Source organism: Dunckerocampus dactyliophorus, chromosome 7 (assembly GCF_027744805.1).
Source record: "Dunckerocampus dactyliophorus isolate RoL2022-P2 chromosome 7, RoL_Ddac_1.1, whole genome shotgun sequence".
Taxonomy (NCBI): Eukaryota; Metazoa; Chordata; class Actinopteri; order Syngnathiformes; family Syngnathidae; genus Dunckerocampus; species Dunckerocampus dactyliophorus.
Window position 1 is genome coordinate 4,778,940 of NC_072825.1, and position 13,817 is coordinate 4,792,756.

The 13,817-nt window shown below is 43.3% G+C and overlaps 2 protein-coding genes across 4 annotated transcripts; one reads left to right on the plus strand and one right to left on the minus strand.

The window, feature by feature from the left end:
• Positions 1-1,509: 1,509 nt before the first annotated feature.
• LOC129184731 (zinc transporter ZIP1-like) lies at positions 1,510-6,762 on the minus strand. 3 transcript variants are annotated; one of them, XM_054780969.1, is made up of 6 exons: positions 6,582-6,762; positions 4,495-4,603; positions 4,336-4,376; positions 3,377-3,593; positions 3,183-3,313; positions 1,510-3,065 (listed from the first exon to the last, which is right to left on the minus strand). In XM_054780969.1, exons 4-6 carry the CDS (start codon positions 3,534-3,536, stop codon positions 2,400-2,402), a joined length of 957 nt encoding a protein of 318 aa, XP_054636944.1. In that variant the 5' UTR covers positions 3,537-3,593; positions 4,336-4,376; positions 4,495-4,603; positions 6,582-6,762; the 3' UTR covers positions 1,510-2,399. The 3 variants fall into 3 exon arrangements, with proteins under 3 accessions (XP_054636944.1, XP_054636946.1, XP_054636943.1); XM_054780968.1 differs by lacking the exon at positions 4,336-4,376 and having other exon boundaries at positions 1,513-3,065; XM_054780971.1 differs by lacking the exons at positions 4,336-4,376; positions 4,495-4,603 and having other exon boundaries at positions 1,512-3,065.
• Positions 1,604-12,840, plus strand: creb3l4 (cAMP responsive element binding protein 3-like 4). Its single transcript, XM_054780967.1, has 10 exons — positions 1,604-7,371; positions 7,771-7,863; positions 8,193-8,430; positions 8,501-8,595; positions 8,668-8,757; positions 8,831-8,937; positions 9,191-9,259; positions 9,325-9,409; positions 9,478-9,571; positions 9,642-12,840. The coding sequence occupies exons 2-10, from the start codon at positions 7,774-7,776 to the stop codon at positions 9,869-9,871; spliced, it is 1,098 nt and encodes a 365-aa protein (XP_054636942.1). The 5' UTR covers positions 1,604-7,371; positions 7,771-7,773; the 3' UTR covers positions 9,872-12,840.
• The last annotated feature ends 977 nt before the right edge of the window (positions 12,841-13,817 follow it).

Genomic DNA, 13,817 nt, shown 5'->3' on the forward strand with positions numbered 1-13,817 from the left:
CCCCCCCCCCCCCCCCCCGTTTCCTTTTCTCTTCTTCTCTGTCCCCTCCTGCTCCGGTCCGGGCGCTCCAAATTTGCTTTATAACAAGCATCAAGGTCGAATAAATTTTGTATGACAGGGGAAGTGTATATCACACTTCTCTCTGGCAGAGTAAATCTGTTGAGCACTTGACGGCATTTAGGTATACAATTCTATCTGCTTTAAAGGCTGGACAGGACAGGGGGGAAAAAAAAAAAAAAAAAAAAAAAAGCCTCATGTTGTCTTTCGGTCACTAGCTTGCTAGCTGCCGTCTTGAGTCCCTACAGCATAAGAGCTGCGCAATATGTTAAAGGTGTAAAAGTGACTATAGGGGTGTTATTTCATGTCTACAGGGCTCTAATAATGTTAAAAACTGTTTAACAGGTTTTCTATCCTCTAACTAAGAATTCCATATTAACACGGAATCTTATATCGCAGGAATTCATTTATTGTGGTCTGGTCCGGAACTAATATATAAACGAGGGATGATCGTACTCGTACTGCGAAGCAAGTTTAGTGGTTTAGCGACGTCTGTTGAGTCTAAAGCCAGGCTTGCTTGTACTACAACCTCGGCTAGATCACCATTGTAACTTAGCATACTTAGCAAAGCTCATCACCTGGTCCCGACCAGGTTGTGTCCATATTTTCATCTTAAAATCGGCTATGAAAGCGCCGCTTTTTCACTGTGTAAGAAAAATAATTTGGGCAGCACGACAATGGGAGCGACTTCTTTGTGGTCACACTGATTCACTAACATTCCCTGATGAAATTCTTAAAGGGATAGTTCGTATTTTTTTACATCAAGTTGGATGGCATCCGCATCAACAGTGTAGTCCATCAAGAGCGACTTACCCCCCACTTAGTCTCATAAGTCCAGTTCTGGTCGGATTTCGGTGATGAAGAACGTAGTTCCTTTGAAACTATCCTTGGTAAACCTGGTCAACTTGGAGGCGAAATGAATTGGAAGGACCCAGAAAGCCTTCAGAGATTACATGAGTTATATAATTTTGGCTGCTTTGTACGTCCTGAGAGACTAATATACCAACATTCCGTGGGAGACAAAGTGTGGTCGGATAATTTTTCGGGCTAAATGTCACTCCAGAAATTTCATGTTGTCACGGGCGATTCACTTTGACATCCATGATACAAGATAAGACAAACTGGCAGTGTCGAGTGTAGTTTGGGGAGCATTTCATCTGTACACAAAATATCTAAGGTCACTTATGAGAGGGAACACAACAGGTGCTACTGTAACTGTATAAAAATTTCAAATGGTTTCAGAATAAATGTGCTTGGTGACTTTGACCAAAACTAGTCTGCGGTAAACAGTATAGTATGTTTCATGTGATTATTTATTAGGTTCTTTAGAACTCGAATTTCAGATGCATGAGCTCAGATCAATCAGAGACATATAGGCCCTAAAGAAATAGAAGTTAAAACTTGTAATGTTCACAAGATCTTAAGTTGGTTACAACATCCAACATCTAGCCAATGATATAGATATATATATATATATATATATATATATATATATATATATATATTTTTTCATTCATTCAGGGAAGACAAAATTGTTCAAAATGAAATGAAGACAACATCACGGACAATTCCAAGAGTCCAGTGGCACTATAAGGCGTGGCTATCAAGTGAGCCAGCACCGCCCTCTCTCCATACATGGTCATGCATGTTGGCAAACAGTTCACCACGTCGATTCAAACAGTTTCTTCTTTTAAAAACTTTTCAATAACGAGAGAGCATTTGTCAGAATGAGACATGTTATCATTTTGTGTTCGGTTTCCAATGTAACAATACGCGGAGACAAAGCGAGTGAGGTCTTAACGTCGACGTGAGTCTTCTGTCTTCATAAGCTTATTAGTCGGAAGAAGGGAGCAGGGCGCCGCCTGTCGGCCAGACTGCTTACTGCGCTTCCTTGAAATGACACTTTGAACTCTGTCAACCGTGTCGCTGTGAGGATGCTTTAGGTCAAATAGCCAGGCCGGGCTAGCCTCAGCAAGACAATCGCATTAATCGTTTTGGCATAGTTTTTACGTCAGATGCACTTCCTGACTCAACCCTGGCCAGCAATGGAACTATGCCGTCTGCCCTAAAAGACAGAAGTTTATAGCATTAATAAAGAAAATAAAGAATTCAATATTTTGTAATTACAAGACAAATTAGGTTTCATGTTATGTTGGGGTTTTATTTCTCTTCAGATTTAAGTAAAAAAAAAAGTGTTTTACATTTTTGATGTAGTTTCTGGTGTCGTCACATGACCAACAAATCTGACTATGCCTGCAGATCAGTGCCATCATGTCTATGGCAGGTTTCCACAGCAACCATCTTTTGCAGTGATGTTCCACTCCACAACCCTGTTACATCTGTTACATCTTGATGAAGAGCACGGCGGTGACCACGGCAAAGCCCAGCAGCGTTACAGCCACCTTGGCCACGCGGCCCCGGCCATGGCCAAGCTCGTGCGGCAGGATCTCCATGAAAGTGATGTAGATAAAGGTACCCGTCGCCATACCCTCCAATGTATAGCAAGCCAGCCGCCCCTGCGGCGATGTTTTGCTCTCTGAGAGGGCAACACCCAGTCCGACGCCTAGCGGTGCCATGGCGGCGAAGAGCAGCAGGCATGCGATGACCAATGGCCGACGCAGGCGGCCGTGAACCAGCGTGAAGGCAAGGCTGAGCGAGATGACGCTCTTGTGGATGACCAGAGCCAGACACACCTCCAGAACCTCCTCGACCTGCCCGAGCAGGCCCACCGCAAGACCCTCAAAGAGCGAGTGCAGCGACAGAGAAAAGACCAGCACAAAGGCGCGCAAGGCCGATGATGCAGAGTCGGACTGCTCCTTGGTGTGACGCCGCTGATGGGGTAGCCCCTCCCCACTGTCAACTGCCTGCACGCTGGAGTTCTCCAGCAGACTCTGCCTCTCCTCAGTGAGGGCCCACGACTGGTCCCTGAAGGCCACAATCACTTGCTCCAGAACCAGAACCAGGAAGAAGCCCATGGCCACGATGAACTCGGGCAGAGGAAACTGCAGCTGCACCACAAAATTCAGTGAAAAGGTTAACATCACATGCTAACAGCACACGCTAATAGTACACACTATTACGCTGACTCAGGTGGTGCTACCCGTCCTGGAAGTCCAAGGATTTACCGTAATTCCTGCACTGGAGAAGGCAGCAGAGATTCCCTGGAGATAGTCTGGCAGGAGGTCCAGCAGGCATGTGGCCAGGAAGACCCCGCCCGCAAAACAGTTGATCAAGGCCAGCAGGCGCCGGCGTGACTCTGCAACGAGACAGGCGGCGTCAATATGCCGTCGCCCACGTTCCTGCCCACCCATACTATCACCTGGGCTGATGCTGCAGGGCCCCGCCCCATGCACGAGGCAGAGAGGGACCAGGCCAAAAAGCAGTGTGACCACCAGCAGGACCACCAGCACCGCCACTTTGAACTCCAGGGCGGGAATTTCAGCGTTCCTCCCGGGAGACGATAGGATGGCCAAGGACATCTTCGATGTCAGTCTTCCTTGTGGACATCAGGCCCAGAAGACACCATCAAAAGAAGACTGAAGGCAATAACATGATTGATCAGTCAGCTTTATTTATGTATTTTTTATTAAACCTTTATTTTACCATTTGAAGCTTATAGAATCTCTTTTTCAAAAGAGACCTGGCCAAGAAGCAGCAAAATTACAAATACAAACAATAATACAAATTTAAAAAAAAACACTAATACAAAAGTAAAATTGTCAGGGATACGTTAAGAGTTGTAACAGCTAATTTAAAAACAGTGACAGTATCCAATGTTTTGAGTTCCTTAGTTTCAAGAATTGGATCAGGTCCACCCATTTTTATTTATCTTGCAGAGAGGTCCATGAAAAGGGAGCAAAACGAAAAGCCTTTTTCCCCAGTTCTGTGAAAACATGAGGGACAGTCGGAGTGAAATAGCCAGTGGATCGTAGCCTGAAATGTCCATGATTCCTAATAATGTAGGATCTGAGATAGGATGGGACCAACCCTAGCAGAGCTTTGTAAATAAAAGTCAGCCAATGAGTGGATCTCCTGCCAGACCAGGATGACCTTTCAGCTTTTTTATACAAAGTGCAATGATGAGTCAAACTTCTACATCCAGTGATAAACCTCAGAGCACAATCATACACACAATGTCCAGAGAATGTAGATATGTAATAGATGCATGAATATACAGCACATCACCTTAGTCAAGCAATGGAAGAAAGGTTGGTGACACAAGGCTGGCAGAGCAGGATTACTATTGCAACAACACATCATCAGTACGGTAAAACTAACCTGTCTCACGACGGCTCCGAAAGGAAAAGTAAGATCCATTCCTAAAGTAAAAGCCCAATTTTACCTTAAGTTTAGAGACTAAGCTTGCAATATGATACTTAAAAGTTAGACGTTCATCGACATGGAAACCCAGGTGCTTGTAGGATGAGACCAACTCACCTTGACAAGTTAAGACTGGGAGATTGTTGGACTGCGCAGTAACCCTGGAAAACAGCATAACCTTCGTCTTCTCTGTGTTCAAAACCAGCTTCAACCTTTGCAGAAGGGCCTGAACAACATCAAAGGCCGACTGTAAATTAATGAAAGCTTGCACAACAGACGAAGAAAAACAATAAATAATAATAATAAGAATGAGCGTCTGACAAATTATTGCAAAGATCATTTATATAGATTGAAAACAAAATGGGGCCTAACACAGACCCTTGTGGTACCCCCTTCGAGACCCTCAGAAATGTTGACAAGGACCCTGCCATCTGGACACACTGATCTACCCGACAGATAATTTCTGAACCGAGAAACTGCATGCTCAGATAAGCCCACTAATAAACTAATATAAGCTTATTAGTGATAAGATACTGTGCAATGTAGTCAATTAAGATATTATGATCGACGGTGTCAAACAACTTTGATGAGTAAATAAATAATACTACACACACTTCCTTTAAAGCCAGTGCTTCAATGATGCCGTTCAAAACCTACAGTGCTATGTTTTTTCCTAAAACCAGATTGGTGTCTTGATGCGGAGCTAGTTTCCTTAAGGAATTCCTTTTAATTGACTGCTGACAAGTCTTTCAAAGGCCGTTGCTAAAATGCACCGCTTTGAAATTGGCCTGTAATTGTTCACAATAGAGGGATCTCCCCCTTTTTAGCAGGGGAGAACAAAGGCAGACTTCTACATACTTGGAACATCACTACAGGTATTAAGAAGACTCAGGTTATACAAGTTTGATAAGGGTTGAGCAATGAAATCCGCAGCCAACTTAAGAAAGTAGGGTTCAAGCTGATCTGGACCGGCAGATTTTTTTGGGTCTAGCAGTTTCAATTCTCTCGACACATCCTCAGCAGATATAGGAAGAATGTGAAATGGAGCTTTCACATTTCCTTTACAAACAAGCAAGACATTAGCACTTTCAACAAGGAATAAAAGAATACAATAAAAATAGAATAAAAGTGAGCATCAAATCAGACACTGAGAAAGCAATCAAGTAGTCGATGAATATAGTCGTCCCTCGCCACTTCGCGCTTTAAATTTCACTGCTTCACGCTCACTTTTTTTTCAAAATACATTTAATAAATCATGCTATTTCGTGGTTGAATACGGCTTATTACCGTAGTAAAAAATTCTGCGTATTTAAAGCAAATTGTATGGTTTTTTTTAACCTAAATTAAGCATTTTCAAGCACAAAAATGGCTAAATTAAGTTAAATACACATATTAGGCATTCAGAAGACTCATTTAAAGACATGATGAGCTGTAGTATTCTACACTGGTCACTAGGTGTCAGTAATGTTAATGTTTGATTAGACACTTGATTGCTGGAACAACAGGCTTTTATTGCAGGTTTGAATTATCTCACATCAGGCATGATAATCCCTAACACAACTACTAAACTAAACTAAACTAAACTAAACTAAACTAAAACTCAACTCTGAATCCCCAACATCACTTTCTGACCTCTAGCAGAAGAACACATTTACGGCAACACACAAGTATCAGACTTATTTATGTCTTAAATGGCTTATTTTCTGTTTTAATATCTACTATATCTGGTAATATGAGTGTAAAGGTGAATGTAGGGGTGTTGTTTCAAGTCTAGAGGGCTCTCATGTTAAAAAGGTTGTAAACAGGGTTTGTATGCTCTACGAAAATATTTCATTTATAAAAAAGGAATCCTATTTCTTGGAAATTTGCATATCATGGTCGGGTCTGCAGCCAATTAACCGCGATAAAGGACGATTACTGTAGTCTTTTAGAGCTACATACAGTAGCTAACTGGCTACATGGTTAACTGGTGCCACCAAGTGGCCAAACTCAGTGGAGAGCACGTGACAAAGGTGCAGTAAATTCACGTGATCACGTTTTTTTTTTTTAAAGATTATTCTGTGTATTTTGTGTTGCGTTACAGCGATGCCACACTGCCAGTTTGACATTTACCGTGACTGGACACCGTCAATTTGATCTACTGTGACCCCGGAAAATGACAAAGACATTGAAAAGTTTCGAGGAAAAAAACGACAACGACTTACGCGATAAAGTCACCAAATCCAATACGACGATTCCAACGTTTTACCAGACGTCCTGCTGCCACACGAAGAGAAAGCAAAAAGAAGACAAAGAAGTTTGCTTTTCTCACTTGTGACTCAATTCCCATCAGCTGATCTCACTTTTATCGCTGTGCCGTCACGTTCCTTAACACAAACTCAGTGCTTCCGCTTTTCAAAATAAAAGCAGGCACGCTGGGTGCTAATTCAAGATTCAATATTCAAGAGTTTTATTGTCATATGCATAGTAAAACAGGTAGTTATACTATGCAATGAAATTCTTATTCTGTTCATTCTCCCAAGAAAAGAAAGAAAACACAAGAAAAAGAATAAGAACATAAGAAACATATGTACCAATAAATTAAGCAACAACAAGAGAAGAGACATTAATACAGATAAATAATAGAACGTTGACGGAAAGTACTGCAAGCATCTCGGGTCAGAAAGGTGAGGAACAATGCTACTCAATCGGAACAAACAATCTTACTGTAATTTCGACAAGTTGGAATAAAGGTGGCGTTACCACTAGAGAGTTGCCCAGGTGTGCGCTTTTTTGTTCCGTTTAGTTGCAGTTCTTCAAAAGACCGCACGTTGGCGGCAGAAGCGTTTGCAGCCGATGCGCAGCAACAGAAAAAAATGCGAAGGAGACGAGGGGGGAGTCACGTATATACCTCGAACCAGAAGTCGAAACTTTTGTTGTTGTCTTGAAGAGTTCTTAGGACTGGACCACTTTGTGATGACGAGGTCAGACCGATGAAGTGTGAAACGTGGAATCGTGAGTGACTTTTATTCGCTGTGTCTCTGTGTATTTAACATGTGCTATCATTATGTCAATTTTGATCTTCTGACTCCCCAACTTCTCTTTTTTATTATTTATTTTGTTTGCCGTAAATATCTACTTCTTGTTAACAAGAAGTCTACTCCTTGTTAGCAAGAAGTCGATATTTCCACAATTACTGAATATATATCTATGTTTGTTACTGAAGTTAAATGAGAGTTATAAAAATGTAAAAGAATAGTGTTTGCTTAGACGTGGAGCAGGATGTCCTCCTTCACTGTTTGCTTTGTGTGGCGGCCATGTTACACCGCAAGTGCATCCGTAGATTAGAAAGGCAACAAGGTATGTTTTTACTATGTTATATTTGTGTTTCGGACGTTTGACCCCCTTCTGCAGGTCATGGATTCAGAAAGCAGACAGCTGTTAGCATGTAACCATGACGACACAACAGCACACACCTGGCAGCAGGATGTGCCACTGGCCTGCTCTGTGAGTGTCTCCCCAATGAGGTCACATCGTTGTTATAGTTCATAGATAGGCATGGATATCTAGTGCTCTGTGTCAAATGGAATACTTGCGTCAGTACCCTTCAATAATTATATTGTGTACACTGTGTTGTTCTTCTTTGTCTTCTTCTGTTTTTTTGTATTGATTACAAGTTACGGATATTGACTGTGTTGCATTTTGATGTACTTCTCAGTGTGAAAGCACTTATGCACTCAAAAGATTTAAGTGTAAGTGCACCAATTGACACAACACTACAAACATGGGTAGCTCGCTGCTAGCTACGCATTTAGTCTCTGCCCCCTCTGACTCAGGCCCTGGATGACAGTGAATCAGAGGATGCCCTCCAGGCGGTCGATCCAAACCACATGTTTGGTGGCGGCCCGTCCTCAGAGAGTGACAGCGGCATTTGTGAGGATCCTGTGGTCCAGAGTCCCGTTACCATGGTGATGCTGAACCCGCCCTCCGTCTACCAGGTGGTGTACGACCTGAACGGGCTGGGCAGCATGAAGCCAGGTCAAGCGAGCACAGACGTCGTCTCCATTGAGCTGGGTGAGGACATTGACGTGTCACTGTGTTTTTGCAGCACTCCTGGAAAACTCTGAATGTCTTTCCTGTGCAGACCAGTGGAGCTCGCAGGCCCTACTGTCTGACGCGTGCGTCGTTGGCGAGATACCGCTGGTCCCTGTTGACAATGCTCCGCCCCATGTGGACTTGGTAAGGGTGAACGTGTGTGGGAAGACTTGTGCACGATGTGTTTGACTCGTGTGTGCATGCGTGCGTCCTCAGTCGAGGTGGGAGCTGCAGCTGACCGAGGAGGAGCAAAAGTTGCTGAGCCAGGAGGGCGTATCCCTTCCCAATCAGCTTCCGCTCACTAAGGTCAAACACTTGGCCGACATTTCATCATGTTGCCTGCTTCCTATAGTGACCTTTTACCTCAATCCGCTGGTAGGCCGAGGAGCGAATCCTGAAAAAAGTTCGTAGGAAAATTCGCAATAAGCAGTCAGCGCAGGACAGCCGCCGCCGCAGGAAGGAGTATATTGATGGACTGGAGAACAGGTGTGCCTCTTCTCTTTGTCAACTAATCACATCCTTTGTTTACACATCAGTGTTTCCCATGTGTTTCATGGCGCCCTACCACAGATACCACAGAATAGATTAGACGCTACCTATTCACTCATACTGTATTACAATGTGACTGTGGCGGTATGTATTGTAACTCTGCTTCTTACCAAAGCTATAACCCACCACCACAAATAGATCACAGTCTGTGGAAAACACTGCAGATGTGTGTGTGCGTGTGCGCTCACAGGGCAGCAGTTTGCACAGCTCAGAACAAGGATCTGCAGAAGAAGGCGGAGCAGTTGGAGAAACACAACATGTAAGCAGGCACAGACCACTACCATACATGCACACAGACATAATGTAACATGTGCTTGTGTTCAGGTCTCTGCTGAGTCAGCTGCGCCATCTTCAGTCTCTGATCAAACAAACAACTAGCAAGGCAGCGCAGACCAGCACCTGCCTACTGGTGCGTGTGTACGTGCACCTACGTGCATGCGTGTGAGTGTGTGACGTTCAGTGTATTTGTGTGCTCAGATAATCTTCGTGTCACTAAGTTTGATCCTCCTGCCAAGTTTGAGTCCGATCAGCCGCCGCTCATCTGCAGATGATGACTACCGGCCCTCTGGAGGTGACATCACTTCCTGTCTCAGTACACTGGACCTCAGCTGTCTCTAATGGGACTTGTTTGATCCTTCCAGTCCTTTCCAGAAACATCCTGACAGACTTGGCCTCCTCGCCGCCCACACCCGGCGAGTCAGCCCATCCAGATTCATCGGTTCTGTTTAACCCGGGGAAACCAGAAGCAGAGGTCAAAGAACCTGAACAGAATCTTGAAGATGTGGGCTTGCAGCTTCTCCAATCTGGAAACAGTTCCATCGAGAAAGCAAGTCAACGTCCCGCCAAGTCGCCGCACGCGGATGAGATGTAGTGACTCTGCCAATGCCAACAGGAGCCCCTGTTGATACATGAGACTCCTCCCCACCTGCTCTTAGAAGCCACACCAATCAGCTCACCTGGCGTCCGCCTACAAGATGGCAGAGATCTTTGTCTTTTGCAGTTTTTCTAACTTCCTGTTCCTTCAAAGCATTTGACCCCACCCACTCACCTCTCACATCTGCGCCCTCTCAGCATTGTGTAGTTACTCCTCCACGAGATGTTTTGATGTCTCTTTTAAATGCAAAAGTTTATTTCGAACACTACAAGTTTGCAACACTATGTGAACTTTGACGCTTGACACAGTCGACAGCATGACAACATTTCAACAAATGACATGGAAACAAAACTATAACAAACAAACAACATGATGGTAATTGTAATAGATGATTAATAGTTTATTTGGAACATGCATTTTACAGTACACAGCAGTCCGTCATGTCTACACTTTAACAATTCAACATGTCCAAAAATGAGTAGGAAGAGGCACAACATACTTAATCCTACCTTTTCTTTCTCGGCAATTACTGACAGTTGTTCACTTTCTGTGTTTTAACATGTGCCAGCTTACCTTTTTAAAATAGTGGATGAAAGGGATGAAGATGTTTGATGGTACAGTTGTTTGAGCTTGTAGCTAACTTCTTCAGACAAGCATGAGCTTCGTCATAGACCAGTTGACATGCAGTCCAAGCTTTGTCGCCTCCTCAGCGAACACACGAAGGGCTCCCTCCAGCACGGCATACAAGGAGCAGAACAAGGTCATGTCGTCAGTGTAGCCTAGGTGGGAGTCATCTTGACAACATGCAAGTGGCCGCACGCTGCCGTCAACAGATCGATGATACAGTTGTACAAGTCTACTGGCTGTGGTGAGAAGAAGGGAGATGATGTGAGTGAATGTGCATTCAAGGAGGGACAGGAGCTGATCATAGAAGAAGGCATCCTGGTAATCTGCAACATTCATTGGAGCGTAGGTGACTGTGATGATTTTCCCACAGTGGTGGTGAGCAGGCAGTCGTTCAGAGGCTCCCAGCTGATCAGGGAACTTCGGATTGACTGAGGGAGGACCAGCGTGACACCACCATGGCCTCCATTGTGTTGGCCGCTCTCCAGAGGAAGACGTGGTCACAAGCAAGCTTCACAGAAGCCAGAGAAGGTCATGTGGTAGGAGAGTTCCCACGACAGGAGGGTGTCAGCTCTGTTCCAGGTATAGTGATATAAATGTGATGGTTGTGAAGGGTGATAAAACTGTTGTGGAGATCCAGAAATCTTGTGTCCATTGTTTCGAGACAAGGGTGGAATCCGTTGAAGGGCAGGCTGGTTTAACTTTACATCACTAGTAGGTGTTGTGACAAAGGGAGGCTTCACCGGTCAAGGATGTTGGCCCTGCATCGGCTAGTCAGACGATGGGGCTGCCATCTTCTCGATGAGGACTGCGAGCCTGCTTGAGCTCACTGTGATGACATGAGGATACTCTTGATGCTCCTCCGCCCAAAGCCATTGGCATCAAGAGTCGCAGCGCCTCTGCCCTGTGGATGACCGACCGTCACCAGCACAGGTGCCCTGCGCATAGTTTGGCCAATGGGTTGCCGATGTTGTGTCCTGTGCCTATGGAGAGCTGTATGTGACAGATGAGCACTGTGCGTGGACCAGAGTAGCTGAGCAACCCAAGCGAGGTCTGGTACGACGGCCCCACTACAAGTGTCTACCACTGCTAGTGGACCTCCACCCACTGAGACAGAGACTGTATGACTGACAATAGGGGCTCACTCCGTTCATGCCACTGTTCTGTGGAACAAACGCACCAAGGTTCTGAAACCAATTCACAGAGGGAACCTTCTTCCTGCCTGTTTGGAGGCGGGAGACCAGGAAAACAGACCTGCATGCAAATGGCAGTATATTAAGGCCGGCAAAATGATCAAGTTAATTCATTTATTGTGTGGTTAATTTTTTAATTTATTATCTTCCCAGGCCTAGTGCCCACAAGACATTTTTTCAATCTAGTTTTTAATCTAGGTATATATTGTACAGTCCAGATAGAACTGACAATAATAATAAATAACAAGCAATAAATGAATAAATCAGACACTGTATACTAAATGGATAAACACGTATGTTCCTGATCAAACTGACATAACAATGTATCAACAATCAAGCATAACAGGTAATAGTAGTTAATGCCTTATCAACTGATAAGATTAAAATATATAATAATTTTCTTAAAGTTAAATTCAAATAAAAACACTAAACAATTTAGAAGAGTAGTGTCTTTTTAATTAATAAGATAATAAGGAATAGTGCGGAATGACATGTGGTCAAGTGTTTTCCTTCTTCAGTGCCTTGTGAACGTCATTTGCTTGTATTGTTTCTTGAAATGGCTCATATTAGTGCATTGCTTTGACTTCTTTACTTAATTTAATCTCACATGCTGATTTACTAAAGGTTGTTTGTGTTGTGCGTGCGTACAAATGTCTTTAAGTTGTTCCCTTAGGCCGTTGTTCTGTTCTCTTCTTGGAAAAAAAAGTAGATTGAGTTGGTGATGTGCGGATTGTTACTGAACTATCGATACAAGATCTTTAGCTCTGAAATCGACTCTGAAATCAAAATATTGATACTTTGATACTTCAGTCTTCTGAGGTAATGATCATAATTATCAGGAATTATCACTGTGGAAACTAACCAATTATTTAGATGTTGTCTAAATGACGCCGTTGGTGGGAACTACTTTTTCTTATGCCTGGGTAAGTACGAAACGACAAAAAACAGTGGCTCAGTCAGTAGATTGAAATGATGGCCGATCTTAAACGAAGCCATGCATGAATTACTTTTCATTCTTATAGAATTTCTTAATGATAATTTAATTTAATGTTTTATATTTTACTTTTTTATTGTTTAAAACACCATTTTCACATACTTACCTATTTTACATAATTTTGTCCTGTTTTTTTTCTGTTTTATATTACGGTAGCTTGGCTATATTGTAAATCACGCCACTACCTCACTATACTTCAGAGTTTAAAATACACTTTTAAAAATACCGTGTCTTGTATTTTTTACACTATAATTTGAAATGCACTACTTTTTAAAATTTTTACACATTAGGTGTATTTGCACAAGTATCGTATCGGAAAGTGTGATGGGAACATGTACATTTTACAGGTATAATTTAGGTAACACATATTATATTAATGACTTTTTATAGCTTTTTGAAGAGTTTTAATTATAGTATATGAACACGTCCTACGTCACCGCGTTTGCTGTCACGTAACCGTAATAACTGGAGTAATGACGCCCGAAAACTGCCGCTCCGATCGGCCCGCGAGCATGATTATATGTTGTTATATTTCACATTCACTTTAATTGGTCCCGGATCCGGAGCGAGGTCCGCCATTTGTTGATGGCTGTTCTACATGTAGAACCACCAGATTGCACCCCTTCCTCACTTACGTGTCCTTTCCTGAAGTTTTCCCCAAGTGTCTGAGGCCACGCCCATTTGTACTGATCACATCCTTTTTCATCAAGCCCTGGCTTGAGCAAAATCAAACCACTTCATTTCTAATTTAAATGACAAGAAAAATTTAAAAGTGACTTGATGTGTTCCAGAGTCCTCTGTGATGATGTAATTATTTATGTGCCAAGCTATGTTGTTGAATAATTGACCAGCGAGGCAGCAGGGGGCGGAAACACGCAGTGAGGACCATGTGCATCACTTGACACCTTTGTGTGACCTTTGGATGCAAGGCTAGGTATCCTTATACATTATGCCAAGCCAGGCTTATAGTGACAGTGGCGATGCAGACAGCCTGATGATGGTATCATGTGACCTGTTGGCGCACATGTGTGGTACAACAGCATGAGCATGACAAAGCTGCTGCCTGGACAAAATGTGTCGCTGGGGGCGGAAATATGAGCACCAGTCAAAGTCCTTCATCTATTATTTAACG

Bases quoted from the DNA above. Each gene is read 5' to 3' on its own strand.
- creb3l4 (XM_054780967.1), top strand. From the start codon at position 7,774: ATGGATTCAGAAAGCAGACAGCTGTTAGCATGTAACCATGACGACACA. The intron at 7,864-8,192 runs GTGAGTGTCTCC...CCTCTGACTCAG, and splicing joins ATGTGCCACTGGCCTGCTCT to GCCCTGGATGACAGTGAATC. The intron at 8,938-9,190 runs GTGTGCCTCTTC...GTGCGCTCACAG, and splicing joins ATTGATGGACTGGAGAACAG to GGCAGCAGTTTGCACAGCTC.
- LOC129184731 (XM_054780969.1), bottom strand. From the start codon at position 3,536: ATGTCCTTGGCCATCCTATCGTCTCCCGGGAGGAACGCTGAAATTCCC. The intron at 3,314-3,376 runs GTGATAGTATGG...GTCTCGTTGCAG, and splicing joins GCCCTGCAGCATCAGCCCAG to AGTCACGCCGGCGCCTGCTG. The intron at 3,066-3,182 runs GTAAATCCTTGG...TTTGTGGTGCAG, and splicing joins TCTCCAGTGCAGGAATTACG to CTGCAGTTTCCTCTGCCCGA.